Source organism: Crocuta crocuta, unplaced genomic scaffold (assembly GCF_008692635.1).
Source record: "Crocuta crocuta isolate KB4526 unplaced genomic scaffold, BGI_CrCroc_1.0 scaffold545, whole genome shotgun sequence".
Taxonomy (NCBI): domain Eukaryota; kingdom Metazoa; phylum Chordata; class Mammalia; order Carnivora; family Hyaenidae; genus Crocuta; species Crocuta crocuta.
In genome coordinates, this window is record NW_027551563.1 from 2,896,924 (window position 1) to 2,918,315 (window position 21,392).

At 32.7% G+C, this 21,392-nt stretch overlaps 1 protein-coding gene across 1 annotated transcript in view; it reads right to left on the reverse strand.

The window, feature by feature from the left end:
- Positions 1–21,392, reverse strand: part of GBE1 (1,4-alpha-glucan branching enzyme 1) — a 269,814-nt gene that overhangs the window by 125,095 nt on the left and 123,327 nt on the right. Inside the window, exons 4-7 of the mRNA XM_077750044.1 lie at positions 12,593–12,718; positions 11,671–11,806; positions 9,441–9,531; positions 5,594–5,803 (exon numbers count right to left, since the gene is read on the reverse strand). Coding sequence (XP_077606170.1) covers positions 5,594–5,803; positions 9,441–9,531; positions 11,671–11,806; positions 12,593–12,718 — 563 coding nt within the window. The remainder of the gene's footprint in view (positions 1–5,593; positions 5,804–9,440; positions 9,532–11,670; positions 11,807–12,592; positions 12,719–21,392) is intronic.

The window sequence follows — 21,392 nt, forward strand, 5'->3', positions numbered from 1 at the left end:
CCAAGCATATGTATTTTGCAGTGCATCCTAGGACATATGAATCTGTAAGTTTTCCAGATAATACCAAACTGCTTTCAAAAGGAGTTGCACACATTTACCTTTTCTATGCTATTAGAAATGGCTCTATTACTGTGGCCATTTTTACTATAGTAAAAAAGAGAAATTATTTCACCCCATGACCCATGACTTTTATTTTTATTTTTATTTTTTTTTGCTTCCAAGAAACCACAAAGAAGTACATGCCTTTTAAGTTCCCTAAAAATAATATTACAAGTTTCTAAACATGTTCTGGATGCTTACTTTTTACATGTCTTACTGATCATGATGGTGCCATATACTTGTTAGCTAATACATTTACGTACAATAATCCTTAAGATTTATCATTAAGAACTGATTTGGTCAAGGTAAAATATCATATATAAATGTGCTAAAATTTTGTCTAGAATATTAGCAACTATGTTCATGAGGGTTTATCCCAGAAATGCAAGACTGGCTTAACATTCAAAAATTAAGAAATGGAATTTACTATATTAACAAACTAAAAAAAGAAAAACCGTATGATATGACACCATAGACCACTTAAGATACAGATATCCACTCTAAACAAGAAAGACCCCCATGAATATGCTTCCACATTTTAACTTATGGAAACGCCTACCACAATTAAAAACCCAATTATTATAGTGTCTATACTAAGGAGTATTTCATTCCGTGTGATTATAACCCTAAAATGCAAACTGGAATTACTTTTGTTTCTAAAGGGAACTCTAGTAACTCAAGATAACAGTAGAATATCTTTCTACTTAATAGTGGTTTCATCATGAACCCATGCTGACAGAATATGATTACAATATCTTTGTACCCAAATGTAAGTTTCAGGGAAAAAAAGAACATTAGCTCTGTTATCTCCTTTGAGATTTAATATCTTATCTCCGAGAGAAATAGTCAACAAAGAAAAGGTACTCATTTGAACCTTTAGTAATAGTTAAGGCATAGTAATCATTTAAGCTCAATAAATCTGCAGTTAACTTATTATTTTATCAAATGCATTTACACAGTGCCAAACAACTATGCAAAACAGAATTTAAAATTGAGACCTCTAAATTGTATCCATTATTTCTTAACTCTAGAAACTTCAGAAACTTATGGATGACTGATTTGTCAGAAAGTTCTCTTTACCAACTAAAGTAAGGACAACCCAATCTCTGTTATGAACTGTCATTAGTAATTTAGCAGGGCTAGAAGGCAGTTCAGCCGAGTAGACAGAAAATTAAAACATGGGCAGCTCCTGATTGGAAATTTATTCATAGCAGGTAATGAAATAGCGCAGTCAGGAACTCTGGTATTACTCAGAGTGAGAGATTTAATTCTGATAACTTTGATGACGGCACTTGAATCAGAGATTATAAGCAGTGACAGGTTGTGACATATAGATGGGATGAAATGAGCATCAGCAACATATCTGTACAGAAGCTGATTCTATATAAGATTAATTTTTTTCAAACAGTAAATATAATAATTTCAAAAATTATTACAAGTTTTCAAAGAAGAGGCTTAGGCCTTACACAAACCATGTACCATATTTATATATGCTTTTCCATGGAGTATATTAGTCAACAAATCAAAGATAAGCAGTAGAAAATAACTTGTATTTTAAAATATGTAGCTTCTGATTTTATCTGGATAAGGAAAAATCCAAAATAACACATAGAGTAGCTATTCTTAGGGGGAGAGTAATAATGAAGGCTAGGTTTCCATGTGTGTATATGCATGTTTAAACAGTTTATAGTCATTAAATGCACTCATGGACAAAGAATGTTATTTATATTTACTAAGAATAATAATCTTTATTTTGGATAATGTGAGGCTTTTTATATTTTCTAATTGTCAACAATGACATTATTAATAATAAAAATAATAAAAGGTATATATATTTTTTCAAATTTTTTTCAAATTGCCTATTTCAGGGGCACCTGGGTAGCTCAGTTTGTGTGTTTGAGCCCCACATCAGACTCTGCTGACAGCTCAGAGCCTGGAGCCTGCTTCAGATTCTGTTTCCCTCTTTCTGCCCCTCCCCGCCTTGTACTCTGTCTCCCAAAAATGAGTAAACATTAAAAAAAATTTTTTTAAATGACTATTTAAGACAAAACTCTATCACAGAAATACAGCTGAAAAAATATTTCCACATAGACAGGTATTTCAAAATGTTTTTGAATTTGTGAAACAGCATATTGATTTTGTATGGTCAAAACTTGTTAGATACGGGTATTTTAAAACATAGAACTAAAATTCTTTAAAGCTCATGTCCCTTAAATCTGTAACTGTTCAACCTATATAGTTTATAGCAGAAATGATGTTGTGTCAGCTTCTAGATCCAGACCATAAGAAATGGCAGCCTGAATGCCCTGTTATTTAGTAATTCACTATTGTAAGAAAGTCCAAGTAGCCTGTGCAGTAGGCTACAAGAAGAGGAACTGAGGCCCTTTGGCCCACAGTTGTGACTGAGCTCCTAGCTGACAGTCAGTAGTACCAACTGTCAGTCATGTGAATGAACCATCCTTAAAAAAAGTGGCTGCTCTACCGTTTAATTGAGCCACTCCAACTGACATGACATGCAGAAAGGAAGAGCTGTCCTCTTTAGCTATACCCAAAGTGCATGTCTGGAAGCAAAATAAACATTTCTGTTATCTGTAATCCCTACACCCAACATGGGGCCCAAACTCACAACCCAGAAATCAAGAGTCTCATGCTCCACTGGCTGAGCCAGCCAGGTGCCCCAACTGCTACTATATGAAGTTACTAAACTTTGAGCTGGTTTGTTAAGCAGCAATAAATAATCAAAAGAGCAGAATAAAAACTTCAACATGAACGCTGATTATAAGAAAGGCTTTTGTATTGCACCAAGGCAATGTTACATTACATATGCTATAACTAATCAGAAAATAAGGAAGAAAATGTAAAAGACAAATCCTGATAAAGTTTCATCAAGCTAATATAAATTTTGTTAATAAAGTTTTTAATCAATTGTATACAGTAGAGGAAAATAATTCAAAGAGCCCTAGAATCTTTACTATTTTATATATTGAGCAATCTAAGTACTACACAATTATTTGTTTAAATTTTGTGCTTTAAATTGTTTAAATTGGCTTTGTAGGGTTTTATCTGTATTGTATAATAATGATGTCATAACCAATAGTATTAACCTATATAAAAAAATACTAATACTAATAAATTGGAAATATAGGTACAGTATTGTCAAATAGAACATATAGAATAATAAAATGCATTTTAAATGGAACTACATTTACAAAGTACTAAGCCTATATAACATAATGTAGCCAAAAGAATTTGGTCATAATAAAAATAATAAGCCAGAACCATGCTATATATTATTTACTAAAAGCACCTGAGAAAGATTAATAGTTAATAGTTCCATAACAAAAGAAACCAAGTATTAAATAAAATGTTAAATGTCTTAATTTCTATAATAGAAATGTTTTTTAACAGAGTTATGTATAATATCTTTTCTTTAAAAACTGGATAGCTTTTAATGGATCACAAGAGCTCAAGGTATAGAAAACTACACTAAAATATTTTAATAAAATAATCATTTTGTAACATAAAAATCCACCTGCTTAAAGTTTTTCTTTTTATTTATTTTTTAAATGCTTATTTATTTTTAAGAGACAGAGACAGACAGAGTGTGAGCAGGGGAGGGCAGAGAGAGAGGGAGAGACAGAATCCGAAATGGGCTCCAGGCTCTGAGCTGTCAGCACAGAACCTGACGCGAGGCTTGAACTCATGAACTATGAGATCATGACCTGAGCCAAAGTTGGCACTTAACCAACTGAGCCACCCAGGTGCCCCAAAGTTTTTCTTTTTAAAGACACAGTTTTACAGAAGAATTGTGTCATAACACAAAAATTTAACCATTTAATGCATTTATTTCATAAGGCACAGTACTATAGTACAGAGTCAACTCTTATTCATCCAAATATGAACCAGACAGTTCAATTAATTGTATCTCTTGCCCACAATCTTTTTTTTTTTTTTTCCAAGATTTTCTCAACAGTGGAATTATATCACAGAATTAGCATGGGCTCAGCCCTTTTTACTTGTTTTAAATCCATAGTATGAAAAGCGATGTTCAAAAAGGTGACACAGATACAAAATACCTTTACAAAAGGAATTGTATTAGCCCCCAAACTCTGCTTCTTCTTATAATGAAAAACCTGAGAACCAGAATGATTAATCAATTTGTTCCAGACCGAAACTAGGCCTGGAACCCTGCCACCCGCTTCTACTTTTCATGTCTTTTCTCATATGTTATGCTCCTTCGTCTGGCATGAGTGATTCCTATACAGTTATGAACAGAATATTATATACAGAATATAAAACAATGTATAATATTCAGGAAAGAGCAAAGAGAAACAATTTACTCCATATGAAAGTCATCTAATTTATGTTGAAAAATTAGAAACCTTCATTTTGTCAAAGTACTTGCTAAAGCATATTTCTATACTCCTTGTTTTCCAGATACATGTATGTTTGTGTATAATGCAGCATACAAAAGAACATTCATTAAATATTTTCAAAAATATCTATGGTGGGGGAGAGGGGAAGGGGGATGATGGGCATGGAGGAGGGCACTTGTGGGGATAAGCACTGGGTGTTATATGGAAACCAATTTGACAATAAAGTATTTGTAAAAAAAAAAAAAAAAACAACACCTAAATAAATGGAAAAAGAAAGAAAAACTCTATTGTAAAAAGTTAGTTACACATTGATAGTCTGTTCCTTTTTAAATTTCTGGCAGCATATTTTGATTATATTTTCACTTATAATCAATAATGGATACAGAGTATCTTTGATTTTTTAAAACGTTTTGCCCTATTAAGGTATTTAGATTTAATCACCAAAAGCACCCTTCTATAAATGGTGAAAGAAGTCAGAGATGTGTTTAATCTCAATTGTTTCAACAATAAGCCTTAGCTTACCTTTATGTAACATGGTACTAACAATAGGACTTACCAGGTGTAAGTAGAGTTGTTATGCAAAATAAATAAAATAAAGCATGTAGCTAATATAGCTAAAAACACTTGCCATCATACCTGATATGTTACATACTAATAAATGTTAGGTATTAATAAAGTTATGGTAATTTAGCTGTGATAAATAATATGGCAGTATCATTAAGATAGCAAACTATGAATTATAATTTTTAAAAATTGTCCACTTAAAATAATGTATGTATTTCTACTAAAAGGAGATTCGCTATAGTTAATTCAATTTCATAAAGTATTCTTTTAGATATGAAAGATTTATTCACATAAATTCTTTTAAATGACCATAAAGCCAATATGTTTTAAATGGCATAAGGTTGGTAAAGCTGAAATTTATTGCAACTTACCACAAATACATGTGCTATCCAAAACAAGGTAAATTCTCTATGGATGGTAAACATTCCTTACCCAATTTTTAAAAATCAGTTTAAGAAGTTATATACCACTGAAAGACTACCTGTACAATGAATTTAGTAATATTCCTTGAAATGTTTTTTAAATAAAGACATGTCCAAATTTTATGTACTTACCTGGAGTAGGCAAACAATCGACTATCCCAAAGATCATGATTCCCTCTAGGTCCGGAATGAAAATAACAGGAATCTGTCCCATCAAACATATTCAATCCATCTTCTGAATTTTTTGAAGCATGGCTGTGTACCACATCTAAGAGGACTGTAATACCCATTGAGTGAGCTGTGTCAACTAGTTCTTTTAGCTCTTCAGGTGTTCCATAACGGCTAACGTTAAAGAATAAAGCAGAAACAAAATCATATCATATTTAAATCAAAGAACCAATTATTGAGTGTATAAAGATACTTTATATATGAAAACTCAGTATCACATAATACTTAGCTACAAGTCAAACTGGAATAATATTTTCTATTAGGCAAAGTTTAAGGCATTCAATAAAAAATAATAATTAAAATCCAGCTATTAGACATAGATTCATATCCCAATGAAAATTCACATTTTGAGTAAGTAGGTAGCAAATTGTTTTTTTCTTTTAAATGTTTACTTGTTTTTGAGAGACGGGCATGAGCTGGGGAGGGACAAAGAGAGAGGGAGACACAGAATTTGAAGCAGGCTCCAAGCTCTAAGCTGTCAGTACAGAGGCCGATCAGGACTCGAACCCACGAACCATGATATCATGAGCTGAGCTGAAGTCGGATGCTTAACCAACTGAGCAACCCAGGTGCCCCAGTAGTAGGTGAATTCTGTTTCTCTATACACAGAATTTCTGATTTCCTTTCCAAGCCTATCTTGCCTGGTGAACAGGGTAATCCTTGTTCATATACCTGGCCATTCCTGTGAATATGACTGCATGGAGCTGTGGGCTCTTGGACTATTTCTTTGAATGTCCTTGGTGCCTTGGGTGAAGCCATCCCTCCAGTACTTACTTATTCCCAAATTGGAATGCCTTCAGGTGCCAGAAGGCCAAGAGGATGTGCCATGTTTGTCATCACCCAAGTAGAAAACATGGGTAGCTCACAGGCACACATGTTTGTGTTAATAGCAGTTTTCTAGTCTGCAAAAATCACTCCTTTAAGAGGGAAGGCTTTTCTTAACCTATGTAAAATCTCAATATTGGCCTTCCATAGCATCAACTTTACCTTTTAAGTAAATAATCACCCAATCACTCTTTTGATTATTTATTATCTCACTTCGTCACTACACCATATGCTCCTTGAGGGCAGGGGTTATTACTATCTGGTTTCCCATGATGCAGTATAGTGCTTAGTATATAGCAGGTCTCCTGGTAGCCAACTCCACTGGGAAGCAAGAACTATCTTTAAAAAATGAAAATGTGAGCATTTCATCCTCTGCCTGAAGTCATACTTGTACTCCCATTATCCTTAGGATGAAGACTGTGGACATTATCAGGACCTACTGCAGTGCCTAATCTGGCTCCTTCCAATAACTTTGGATTTAGGACACTTTACCCCTTTCTCTCCTTATCCTAGCCTTTTTCTACTCAATGAATATCATGTTCAGTAAATAGCCTTAAAACTTCTTTCATTCGTTTGTTTTTTTCAACAAATACTTATTAAGCCATCTACCATGTGTCCCGGAATTGTCTGTGCTCTGAGATTCAGCAATGAACAAAATAAATATCACTGCCCTTATGGAATTTATATTCTAGTTGGAGGATTGGAGGACTACAAATAAATAAGCAAACCATGGGGGATGTCAGATAGCAATAACTTTTCTAAAGAGAAGTGAAGCAAAGCCACTGGTGGAAATGGCAGGTGTGCTATCCTAAACAGGGTTATCGGTGAGTTTCATGAAGAAAGCAGTGTTCAAGTAAAGACCCAAAAGAAGAAAGGAGCAAGGTGTTTGAATATCTAAAAGATAGGATGTCCAGACAAAAAGGACACTGGGGACAGAGATAATCTAATAAGCTAGGAACACTGGAAGAACAGCAAATAGGCTAGGGTAGCCAGAATGGAATAATTAATAAAGAGATGAGCCCAGAGAATCAACCAAGACCCAGAACACATGGGGTCTTATGGGCCAGTATAAAGCCTTTGACTTTTATACTGAAAGAGATAGGGAATCATTAGTGGGTTCTGAGCAAGAGAGAGAAATTATCTGACTTTTTTTTTTTTTTTTTACATATTTTTAACTTATCTTTTGAGAGACAGAGCACAAATGGGGGAGAAGCAGAGAGAGAATGATAAACAGAATTCAAAGCAAGCTCCAGGATCCAAGCTGTCAGCACAGAGCCTGATGTGGGGCTCAAACTCACAAACCACGAGATCATGACCCGAGCCAAAGTCAGACGCTTAACTGACTGAGCCACCCAGATGCCCCAGATCTGACTTTTATTTTTAAATGGTTAGTCAATTCACCATGTAGAAAGCAGCCCATGTAAATGGAGGGAGAGAAGGCTTGGGAAGGGATGGAAGAACAAGAAAAAACAAAGTGACCAGTTAAAAGGGTATTGAGATAAGCCGGGTTATAGATAATGGCAACTTGGAACAGGGTGGTAACAACTGAAGAAACCAGATTTAGGATACATTTTGAAGTTACAGGTCGTTAGGTTTTATGATAGCTGAGTATAGATAGGTACAGAAAGGGAAGAGTCCAGTATAATGTAAAGTGTATTTAAGGCATAAGAATGGATGAGACTTGATGAGACCCTCAATGTACATCAAACATATACAGAAGAGAATGGAACCAAGGGCTGAACACTGGAAGGTCCAATATTTAGTGGTAAGAAAAGGCAAAGGAAATTTTAAAAATGGCAGTAAAGAGATAGGAAATATACCAACAGGAGAATAACCGTTTTCCTCAAAACCAAGGAAAGAAAAATGTCCAAACAAGGTACAAGTAACTAATTGTGCCAAATGCTGACAGTTCAAGTGGGATAACAGCTGATCATTGGACTTAACAGTGTAGAGGTCATCAGTACACTTGACAAAAGCAATTTCAATGAAGAGGTGAAGAGCCTACTCAGAAAGAGTTCAAGAAAGGAGAAGAATGAAAGATTTAGAGATGATAAATACAGGTAATTTATTCACTATATTTACTATAAGGAGAAACAGGTAAAAGGATCGGTCTCTTTTCTCTATGCCTGGAAAACTATCTCCTTATTATTACTTTACTCTTCCCTCCAGTTCACTCTTACTTTTGTTTTATATCTCAGTCCCAACATCAGTTCTGATCTAATCTAAACTGATCAGACCACTCATTCTAGGCTCTTATAGCACCATCATTTTCTTCTTAGCTTTTACACAGATAGAAATCAGTATGTATGTTTATTAGATTGATGTCTGTATGAAATCAGTATGTATGATTATTGAATTGATGTCTATAAGCCACAACAGCATAAGCTCCATGAGATGGAGAAAATGTTGGACATGTTTAACTTACAATCATTCAGGTCAATATCTCTTCAATTACATAGTACTCCTTGGTGTCTTTCTGCCCACAGATCCACATTCCTTGGATTTTAGCCTAGAAAGAAGGATAATCCTTCTATGGGCAGTAATATGTCCTATGCAAGAGCCTTCTGTCACATTCCTATATGAGTCAATCTCTTTCCAGTAAAGGATGTGAGCTCTGGCAATAATGACTTCCGTGAGGCATGATTTTCTGACTGAGGCTCGGGCCTCCAAATGCATAACAATTTCAGCACATTAACTGAATATTCTTTAACAGAAATCATTTCATGAAAAGTAATGTTGAATCATGGCCAGTATCTAAGGCTTGATGAGAAATGGATCAATGATTGTAGTTAAAAAAAAAAAAAAAAAAAAAAGATCGCTTCTGTTAACTCCCAAATAGGTTACAAAACAACATCATATGAAATATAAAAATTCCTTTTATTTTTTCTCAAATAAAAAATGGTTATTATTGAGACTTTCATTTTACCTTGAAGCTGCAAAGAAGCTTGTGATCTGGTACCCAAAACTGGCATAGTAAGCATGCTCCATGATTGCCATCATCTGAATGCAGTTGTAGCCTATACAGGGAAAGGTAGTAGAGATTAAAAGCAATATTTAAAAAAAGAAATGAAAAAATATAAAAACAGCATCCTTGTTCTAAGGACATTACATTTTACATCATATCATTTACAAACAAAGGATTTGATCACTTTGAAAAGCTCTACTACTTTAACATCTTTGACTTGTCTGACCTTCTAACACAAAATCGGACAGTTAGTTCTTGAGAGTGGTCCTCTAACTAGCTATTTGAAATGTCTTCATTTTAACAAGTAATAAATGATATGCAAATATACTCTTAATTTGACTTTAGAATATTAAAGATGGCAATCTACATATGCTAAACTTCAGTTGCACTTGTAATATTCATAGTGAAGATTATGAAAGCTAAATAAAAGTAACCAGTTGCATGCCATATACTTTTTACTTTACCTTTTTCTTTATGTTTCAATTATTTCTACAGTGTAACATAAGATAGCCAGGAAATCCACATTTCTACTCAGCAGCTTTACAAAGCCAGCATTAATTCTTCTGCCTATACAAGTGCTCCAGAGTTGTATGTGTGCACGCATGGGCACACAGAACCTTAAAACCATTTACTAATGTATTTTTAATATAGGCCAACAATCAAAGAAGAAGAAATTTTTGATCTTTAAAAATATAACTAAATATTTTTTTCTTCAAATTTGGCAACATTTTTATTTATGATTTGGCTGGTTTGAAAGCTGCATTTCTCTAACATACATTGAAAATATTTTGTTCTCAAAGGCCAATTAATGTCAATATAGCTTCTCATGCATGTAGTTTATTTAGTACATAATTAATTTTGGAACAATTGCAAAGTCGCATTCCGAACTAGAGATTCATGGTTAAAGAATAGCATAAACTATAGTTCATAATCTGCTGAGAAGTTATTATTGCTGGCTTTTTCATTGTAAAAACAATCTCATTCACTTTATCATATCTCTATCATGATAGAGATATATATGTAAACTGCTGCTCGGATAGCATATATCAATTATATATCTTATAACAAAATACAGAGTTCGTAGTTTATTTCTCTATTATAAAATAAAAACATTCATAATTAAGTATCAATTTATAGTTTTTATTATTCATTTTATGGCGTTACTCATTCTTTGATTCATTTATGTTCCAAGTACTGGGCTATTCAACTCAAGCACAATGATGAGAACAAGAGAATCCTTCCTCTGTCAAACCTTCTGCAAGATCTGGGTCATAAACAATGTATTACAGCATGAAATGGCAGCACATCTCAAACATAACAATTTAAATATAATATCTATTAAATATAATTAACATTCAATTCTTCATACATTTAATTGATTTTGGCTTCTCGAATCTGACTTCACTATCACAGATAATTAAGATCCAGGTACAACCAAAAACTTTAACAGTGAGTTGTTAACCTTTCTTCTAGCCAAAGTTTGGACTGCCTACCAGAAGCAGAATAATTAAATGTACTTTATCTTCCTGCCTAGCTGTTGGAGCAGGTGCTAATATGCTGTGAAATGATAAAAAGGCATTACCTATAAAAGAAAAATAACAAACTTAAAGCATACTGAATCAATAATTCAGCAGTACACTATTAACTCTCCTGGTTGTTCCCATGAAGACAAGGATCTGTGTCATTACACTCCAACACACAAATATCTAGAACGATATATCTCAGAAAGAAGATGCACCATAAATATTTGTCAAATAAGTCATCCAGACTGGAGACATATATACTTAGATTCTGATACAAAGTGGGTTCCAGTAACCTTAAAATTATGATTTTTTTCCCTAACAGAAAATGAACAGGCTATAATCAATGACTACTTAAACTGATAAAAGTTCTCTCCTGTAGAAAAGTAATTATGCTGACATATTTAGCTACAATTTGGAAGCCATCAGTTCACATTACTTAAAATTGAAATTGGAATAATATCTTGAATTCCTACGCTCTATCTTATTCCATTTCTCTTTTCTATGCTATCACTATTACAGGGCAATTTGAGAAGCCTAAAATAAAATGCATTTCTATTACATATTTAATCTCTTAACACACAAAAAAAAGACACTTGTAATTAGCTTTTCTAATAAGAGAACAGACTCATTAAAATTTTATCTGAATAAAAATCACAGTTATTACTTACCAAGGTCTTTGATTCTTGGTAGTACATTGCATGTAAAATGTTTATAAGAAGCTATTTTTCCTTCATAGGAAGAAATTCCCACATGAGATTCATAAATTCTTAGACTTCTTGGCTTCTTTGGTCTGGAATGCTTAAACTACAGAACATAAAAGTACATAAAGAATAAGATCAGAAATGCAGGTATGATACTATCTGATTAAGCATGTTAAATGAAATGGTGAATCAACTCAGTCAAATAGTTTGGAACGTTTTTGCATATAAAAGGCAACTGGTTACATCCATTAAATTTTCTCTTGAAAAGAAATTCCTTTTTAGGATCATGTTAATGGATCAGTTTCAAAAGAGTAATCATGTAATGGTTTACACCTTATCATTGAGCCTTAGAGAAAACGTAAGAGCTTAAGATGCGTACATAATTATTAAATGCAATGCATTTATGAATGTGCTCCAATAACTTAAAGACAGAAAAGTGAGTTCAAACATACATATAAACCTTGAAAATAACCATAAATAATATATTCATGAGGTATTTTCCCTATTCCATGTTCTTAAGGATACTGATCCTGCTTCAAACTCATTACAATGAGAAATATCACTTCACTGAAGATTCCATGATGAAACAGAAATTGTAGTTAAAAAAAAAAAAAGCAGTAACCTTACAGGTCAGCATGTAGAAGTTTAGTTTTCTTTTTCCCTCCTAACCTTAGAAACACATGAAAAAACAAGAACTCACTACTATATTTTACTGGCTACAGATGATGGACTCTGATATGTGTACAGCATATTGGGTACACTATGATGTAAAATATAAAACTGGCAGAGAAGAGAGATGTTGAACATTATTATAAAAGTTATAAAAGTAAAAATTAATTTTCCTAGAAATACTGGAACAAGCATTTATTTAAAGATTTGTTGTTCTCACTTTATATGGGTGTTCCGGATCCCAGTGTATCCAATCATAATTCACATTATCACCTTCACGAGTCACATACTTCGCCCATGGTGAAATACGATACAAGATCTCTCCACTTTTACTCCTAATAACTACCTAAAAAGAGAATGAGATGTTATTGCTTTAAAATACTTTGGAAACTCTAAAATAATGCATAAGAGTTTATGAGTACTGCTATAAGTAAGAAAAGGAGGAATGGACTTAAAAATCTAAACTACCACACTGATGTGTGACCTTAAAAATGTTTAAAATCCATGAACTTTACTTTCTCATCTGTTATAGTACATGATACTTAAAGTCGATTCCAGCTTAAATATTTTATGATTCTCTGGCAATATCCATCATTGCCAACCAACCATTAGAGTGCTTAATTAAAGTAAACATAAAATAGATAGTAAAAATACAAGAATATTATTTGGAAGCACTGTCAATAAGTTAATCAACAGGAGAACATAATCCTACTGTATTAAAAAAAAAGCAATGAGCTATATTGCTATCTCTTGCATATTTTTATACCAATCATAACATTTTCAAGAAACTACGGAGAAAAATGGGTTTTGATTAGCATTTGTATTGTGCACATACATACATACATACATACATACACACAGATACCACCCTGCAAATATTTTCCACCATTTTCAACTTCTACACCCTATTCCAAGAAGGCTTTACCATATAAAACCAATAATTTCCTCTTTTAACCACCCATTGTTATATTTGTCAATAGAACCACTATTATTATCAATAATTAAAAAATCAATAAAATCAAAATCCACCCTTTTAGAGATGATACTGAATAAAGGACTTTGAATTGATTAACATAGTTAGATAACAAAGTGAGTCATATGAGCAGAGTTTCCATGTGATTGAAATGGTAACTTAAATTTTTTTTAATTAAACCTTCTAAAAGATGGCATACTATGATAAAAAATGTGCAGATTAGGAGCTATGCCATTAGCACTGAGAGAGAATATATTCTTCAGTCTCCCTTAATAGTAAAAAGTCTAGTGTGCATAATTATTAGAAATTAAATATTTGTATAATACTTTACAGTTTAGAAAGAACTTTCATCATCATAACTTATTTGATTATAGGGAAACTTTATAACCTAAATATCAAGTGAGATTGAGTTGCCAAAACACCCAGAGTCACCGAGTAGCAGAGCCAAAAGCTGAACACAGAGCCTCTGATACTCACTTCCTTCCTCTTAAGACGTAATTACAGCACTTCCTACAGATACCAAAAAAAATCATAATAAATCTTGATTTACGATGGAAGGGGCAGGTGAACAACGATAAGGAATGTCTAACTTACAAAAACAAAATTCTTTCTCCTTCATTATTTTATACCCACTTATTGAAGCCCAAGACAGCTAAATATTTCTATCATTCAAATCATAATCACAAAAAGATGAATGAATAGGATTAATCCACTTCAGTAGTATTTCATCCCAAAAAAAATATGTCCCTTGAGCCACCTGAATTACTGGTATAATATATAATAGTAATATGCTTAAGGCATATTACTTTTTCTCACTCATCAACTGAGTATAAGGTATGGGGAAGTAAAATATTAGAATTCAGTTTTCAATAAAAAGCACTCTGCACAATACCCCCATCTATCTTTTCTCTCTTTAGGAAAATGGCTCCACAGACCCTGTAAAGGAAGATCATGAACCCATAATTATTTGTGAAGGTGATTGCTGGCAGAGAGAATGTTTGAAACTTTAAGTAGAGCACATTAAGAATCTCTTCATGCTGAATATAATTTTCATTCTTAAGAACATTAATTTGCTTGTACGCATGTCTTCAGAGGCTACTGTGTTGAAAGGACCAGTCCCTCCATGGGTCTCTGATATTCTGACATATTTTGCTGGGTAGGATAAGAATACAAAGTCCTGACAGTTATTGACAAGAAGTCATTTCTCAGAGCTGTGCTTGTAGCATGCAACCCTGAGGAACGAGATAATGTCTCCCTTGAAGATACAGAACAGGCTTGCTTATTGCTTGCTATAAAAGAATGGATTCCCCACGATGAACGTTCCTGAGCTATGAGGCAAACCAATTCTGTTAGCAGAATCCATCTGGACCATGTGGTATCACCCATGGGATCTGAAGACAAACAGAATCAATGTAAATATGATGCTCATACTGTTTACTGTGCTGTGACTAATAAAATCATTTGTCTCTGACCCAGGAGTCCTGTGCATTCTGTCAGGTTCCACGAAATAGTGATAAGAAGTAAGCTTGTAGGTAGGGTCAAATCAAACTCTATACCTAACAAAGGATTATTTAATCATTCACTGAGTGACCTCTATATTATTGTTTCCAAAAGTTCTATTTCTTCCTTTGCTAACAGCCTTTTCTATTAGTATTGTTTTTTAGGGGAGAAATTTTTAAATATCCAATTGCCTTTTTCCTTTTCAGTAACAGAATCATATCCTAGGTCCCTCAATGATATGTAAAGCAAAGCTTCTCATCAAATCTGAAACACTTATCTATGATTATTACATAAAAGGTAAATAAATCTCTCTCTTCTTTAGGCCCCTAATTTGCAGGCTTCTTTCTTACAGTACTTCAGATTTTCCTAATAACTCACCTGTAGAACCCACCTCACCTTGTTTTTCATTTGCTGTCCTTAAATTGTGGTAATCAGCTGAGAGTATTATAAGAAACCTAAACCTAACTTGAGTAATGTTCCAATAGAATAAAGAATATACTCTTTCTGGACTAAATTTTGCACACATTTGGGGAGGTGCAATACCTAGATTTTCATTCTCATGAGTTCAGATTCAGATAAAAGATTTTTTAGATGATAATACTTTACATTACTTAATTTGTAACTTCAAAATAGCATATGCTATATAGCAAACTGAAAAGAGATAGCCAGATTGATCTTTCAAAGATAATAAGTCTAACAGCTGAAGTATAAGAATTCTCTTAAGACTACCAAATTAAAAGTACTATACACTGCTAGTTTAAGTGTAAAATAGTATAAAAGCTTTGAAGAGCAATTTGGCAATATGCTTAAATTTTTTTTTTTAATTCTCAATGACTCAGCAATTCTAGTTATAGAACTTTGCCCTGGAAGTAATCAGAGATGTGTCCAAAGAACTACATTCTTGTCTACTGACCTTCATGTTACTTTTATTGGCAAAAAGTGAATGACTGAGTAACGTATAGTTGTAAAAACTATAGCACTGAATTATACTGAATGTTGTAAGAATATTCTTTCAAGTTATGAAAAAGAATGTACTGCAGCTTCCAAATATAAATGCATACAAACCCATGGACTAAAGTATTAAAACAAATAGAAAAATAAAATATTTAGAAAGTTGGCTATGGATAGAGTATTAGCAGCTTTTATTAGCAGTTTCTATATATCACTTCATTTTATTTACATAACTTTGTTGATCAGAAACAAATAAGGACTGTGAATACATTTATATAACTGTATACACATTTGTGGAACTGTGCTATTCAAGTTGCATATATTATTATGTATCTTAAATATATTGACACAATGTCAAAGACAGAACTCCAAAAACTGTATCAAATTACTTTAAAGAAATATGCTAATGAAAATATAATGATGAACTTTTTATAGGGGAAATAGATATTTTTAAAAATTATAACATTTTCTTAGATGATAAAAATACTATCAGGCTCAGTTTTATTTTATTTTATTTTATTTTATTTTATTTTATTTTATTTTATTTTATTTCTGAGAGAGAGAGAGAGAGAGACAGAATGGGCAGAGGAGGGTCAGAGAGGGAGATACAGAATCTGAAATAGGCTCCAGGTTCTGAGCTAGCTGTCAGCACAGAGCCCAATGTGGGGCTCGAACCCACGAACCATGGTATCATGACCTGAGCCAAAGTCGAACACAACCAACTGAGCCGCCCAAGTGCCCCTCGGTTCTTAATAAGCCAAATTATCTCTATGAACTTTGGGAAGCTGCCATCAAAAGATGTTACTAAACAAACAAGTATATGAAAGAAACCTCTACCTGTGCAAAAGCCAAATTGACTTACTGACTATATGCAGTCAACTTTTATTTAGCAAATGTCATTTACAACTGATAAACAATATAAGAAACAGTTTGGTAAAACAGTAAGGATCTTTAAAAAATGTGTGTGTGTGTGTCTGTGTGTATTCATTCATTCTAGGAATGTCTTTTGAAATGCTTCTTGACAGAGAATAATGTTCTTTTGGATTGGAGAATTACTGACATAACATGCTCTTCAGGTGGTCAACAACTGCTTATAAAAACAGGGGAAGTGTTAGCATACTCTGGAGAATGGTATTGAATGTAACTATGGGATTCATGAATGAATATGTTGAAGACCAAGAGAAAAGGCACACACGTTGAATATTATAATTCACTTTGCCCAAATTACACTACTAAAATTGCAACTATGTAATAAACCTTTCCTTTAAAAAAAAGTTTACAAGGGGGTTAATCTAAAATATATTAATAAAAATAATCATTTAGTGAGGCACCTGTGTTGGTTAAGCATCTGATTCTTGTCAATTGGCTCAGGTCATGATCTCACACTTCATAAGTTTGAGCTCCATGTTGGTGTCTGTGGTGACTGTGCAAAACCTGCTTAAGATTCTATCTCTCCCTCTCTCTACTCTTCCCCCTCTCTTGCTCTCTCTCTCTCTGTATGCATGTATATATGTGTATGTATATGTATATATGTATATGTATATATGTAAAGAAAATTTTAAAAACTATTTAATGGTGTACAAGTTAAATAACCAAGCAATTTCATTTCTAATTTATAAAGCAATGTTATCTCCACCTTTAAATTATCTCTAATTCAAAGAACATCTAAATTAATATTACATATAAAAATATAAATAAAATATATTGATATATTACATATGTTGATATGTCTATATATCTATATATGTAACAATTGTTATAGCCATACCAATNAGAGAAAGAAGTGTACATATATACATAGAAAATATATTGCAATTTATTCTTAAGTAATTTTTAGAAGTTCATGGAATAAAAATAAAGAAGATAAATTATTAGAAAAAGTAATCACCATTCATAATTAAGTAGGAAAATAAGTGATACTCCAGAGGAGAATGTGATGATTCTACCAGTGAGCAGAATCCTGAAGAAATGTTTTAATATATACAAATAACATAGTATAAACATTATTTTAAATGAATAGATATAATTCTTAAAACTTTAAAATAGCTGAATATATTTTTAAAAGTTTTTAAATCTCGTTTTAATTCAACAAAAGTTTTACTACTAATCATTTTTGAAAAAATGACGTAGGAGTATACTTTTTTTTCAGTTTTGTTTGTTTGTTCTTCCTACTTGGATCAGTTTTAAGATTCACCAAGATTATATAAGAATGAATCACTTTGCTATTTTGGGAGGCTCAAAAGTGGCCCCTCAAAAGATGTTCACATCCTACACTCTAGAATCTGTGAATGTTACCTTATGTGGCCAAAAAAAAAAAAAAACCTTTGCGGATATGATAAAAGGATCTTAAAAGGGAAACATTAGCAAGATTATCCAAGAAAGAAATCACATTTATCCTTATATGAGTGAAACAGAGATAGTTACAAATAGATAGAAGACAACAAAGTAATGTGACCAAGGAGGCAGAATCAGAAGTGTTGCAGACAAAAAATGCCAGCAGCCACCAGCAGCTGGACATGACAGAGAACAGTGTCCCCTAGAGCCTCCAGAGGGAGTGTGGTCATTCCAACGACCTGATTTTCAGACCAGTGACACTGATTTTCAACTTCTGGCTTCCAAAATTGTGAAAGAACAAATTTCCATTATTTAAAGCCACCAAATTTGTTGAGCATACACAGGAAACTAAATTAGGAGAAGAAATTGGAGGAAATCACTTTTTATGACTAAAATGGAATGTACTTAAATTTACTTAAACTTTGTCAGTGCTAGAGTTAAAAGATGAAGTTATTTTAATAGTCTAAATAACACATCTTATCTTATTAACTGCCTACTCCCAAAAAATATACCAATGCATTTCAGTAACCTTCACCAAACAACCTAAGTCTCCTTGACAATTCCCAGGAAAAGCAAACTCCTCCAGAATAAATGCTGTTGAGCTTCAGAATTGATAGGAGACNAAAAAAAAAAAAAAAAAAAAAGTAAATTTGTAATATGCAGTTTTTATTGCTAGTCTACTCCCATGTAATTATATTCAGAGATTGAATAAAAAGAACTATTCTACATGATGGAAAATTCACCATAAACATAGGCTAAGGAGCTATTTTTTCTACCTTGTATCTGATATATTTCCTTCATTAAAAAGAGATGAGACTACTTCAATAAATAATCACTTAGCAATAATAATGACAATATTTATCGAAGAAATTGCATTCTGAATTTTCAATTAGGGATCTTACAAACACTATCTGATAGTAAAAGGTATTTCATTGTGAATTTTGAGTTTATATTTCAAATAATTGAGGGAAAATACCAAGATACCAATAAAAGCATCAAGGTAGTCATTTATAATAAACCTATAGTATGCAAATAACCATTTTGTAGATAAACTTTCATAAAATTATATATATTTGATTGGTAAAATTATATAAATCAGAGTTCTATATGAGCTATAACTGACATTACCATTATTTACATACTGAGCCTGCTATGGATACCAAATAAACACTAACTCTGTTATTTGATTTTTTTTTAATTTTTTTTTGTTATTTGATTTTTTAAACATATTTTGTTAATTTTATCTGAATACTAAAGTTCGTAATTTTTGAAGATTTTTTTAAATGTTTCATTTACTTCTGAGAGAGACAGACAGTGCAAGCAGGGGAAGGTCAGAGAGAGAGGAAGACACAGAATCTGAAACAGGCTCCAGGCTGTGAGCTAGCTGTCAGCACAGAGCCCGATGCGGGGCTCGAACCCACAAACCGTGAGATCATGATCTGAGCCGAAGTTGGACACTTAACCAACTGAGCCACCCAGGCACCCCTAAGTTCAATATTTTTGAAAACTCCATTTTTTGTTTGATAATTTAGATCATAACTTTAATCAAATAACCTTATACAAGCCATGTGAGTATACAATCATCATAAAAAACTATCACATCCTAAAAGACACATGTACATTGAAAGTGAGAGGTAGAAAAACATCATGCAAATGAATGTGAAAAGAAAGCCAGAGTAGCAATACTTAGACAAAATACACTTTATTCATAAAATTGTTTTAAGTTTACTTATTTGAGATAGACAGAGACAGCATAAGTGGGAAGGAAGAGAGAGAATCTTAAGAAGGCTCTGCAATGTCAGTGGAGTGCCCAGTCGGGGCATTATTTTAGTTTTGCATGGATTTTCTTTACCTTAAAATAATGCATCACAATTAACTTTGGGTTTGTTTTTTTTTTTTCATAGGAAACAAGAAATCTTTCCAATGTGGAATCCAGTAACAATGCTTGAGTAGAAATAATTAAAGTACTTCTGTCAAAAAATGAGGCCACTGTTAAAAAAAATCTTTAAAAGATTAAGCATACTAGCTTTGAAAAATAAATTTGTAAACTGATACATAGGAATACCCAATAAAATTATACTGAACTTTGACATCAATGACACCCATATACAGAACAAAAATAGATTATATTTGAGGTATAACAATTGCTACTTTGCTCCTGATTTAGTACCAGCTGTAGAACTACAGAGTTATAAACATCCATTTCTGTAATACTTACACATTGGAGAAAACAGACTTCACAATTTTATTAAAAAGAAATAAATGAAGATCAGAGTTGTTTCTTATAAAAGCAGATCCTTATTTAGAATGATTTTTAAAGGCACAGATGCTGCTGTACTTGTAACAAGGAATATTACTCCCAAAGGTTTCCACCCCAGTTTCCCAACCTTCTAGTCTAGTTAAGAAGTATTACAACTATAATATTTTTTTTTCTGTCCCTGCCTTTTGACTGAGGCAAATCTTTAAAGAAGTAAAGAAACAACGAAGTAGAACTGATAAAGTGTTCGCTTCATTTCAAGTACATTACCTGAACAAAAACCTTATAAAGTGAGGTCACTATAAAAAGACAAAATCCAAAGGGATTATGCGAGATTTAGGAAGCAGGCATTGAAAAGGATACCCCTGAGCAAGTGAGAATAACCACTCCTAAGTGAAAAGAATAGGAACAATGCTGAAATGTTGTAATCGGGTAAAGATTGATTAAGTGTCTGAGACTAGAAAACAAATGAATTACACATGATATAAAAATATAGGATTTAAACTTCCAAGATATTGAAAGATCAATACAGTAATAAAAGAAAAAAGCTATGAAAAGGGGAAAAAATCAGTGAGTTTTCATTACCGAAAAAGTGTGCTTCAAAGAGACTCATCCATGTGCAGTGAAGGCTAGAATTCTATTAAGTAAACAGAGTTATAATCTGGTATAATGCCAATAGAAAAAAATCTGAGAAGTATTTTCAGAAGTGATAGGATAGGGGAGAGTAGTATCATAAGATGAGTTAAAGTTCTCCTTAAAAATATTAAGTATACTTACAAAAGCCTATATGGTAATAAGCTGAATCATTTGAAGGAAAGAATAGGATTCTTAAACAATCACAAGAAGTGCGATTACAATGAGGTAAAATAGAAAGTGTGGAAGGAAAAGAGAAATAATTCAGTCCTTAGAGGTATGTAGAGTAATTTCAGAGACTAGATACAAAGTATATAATGATAAAAATTACACGATTTGAGAAAACATATATTTAATACATATTGAGACTAA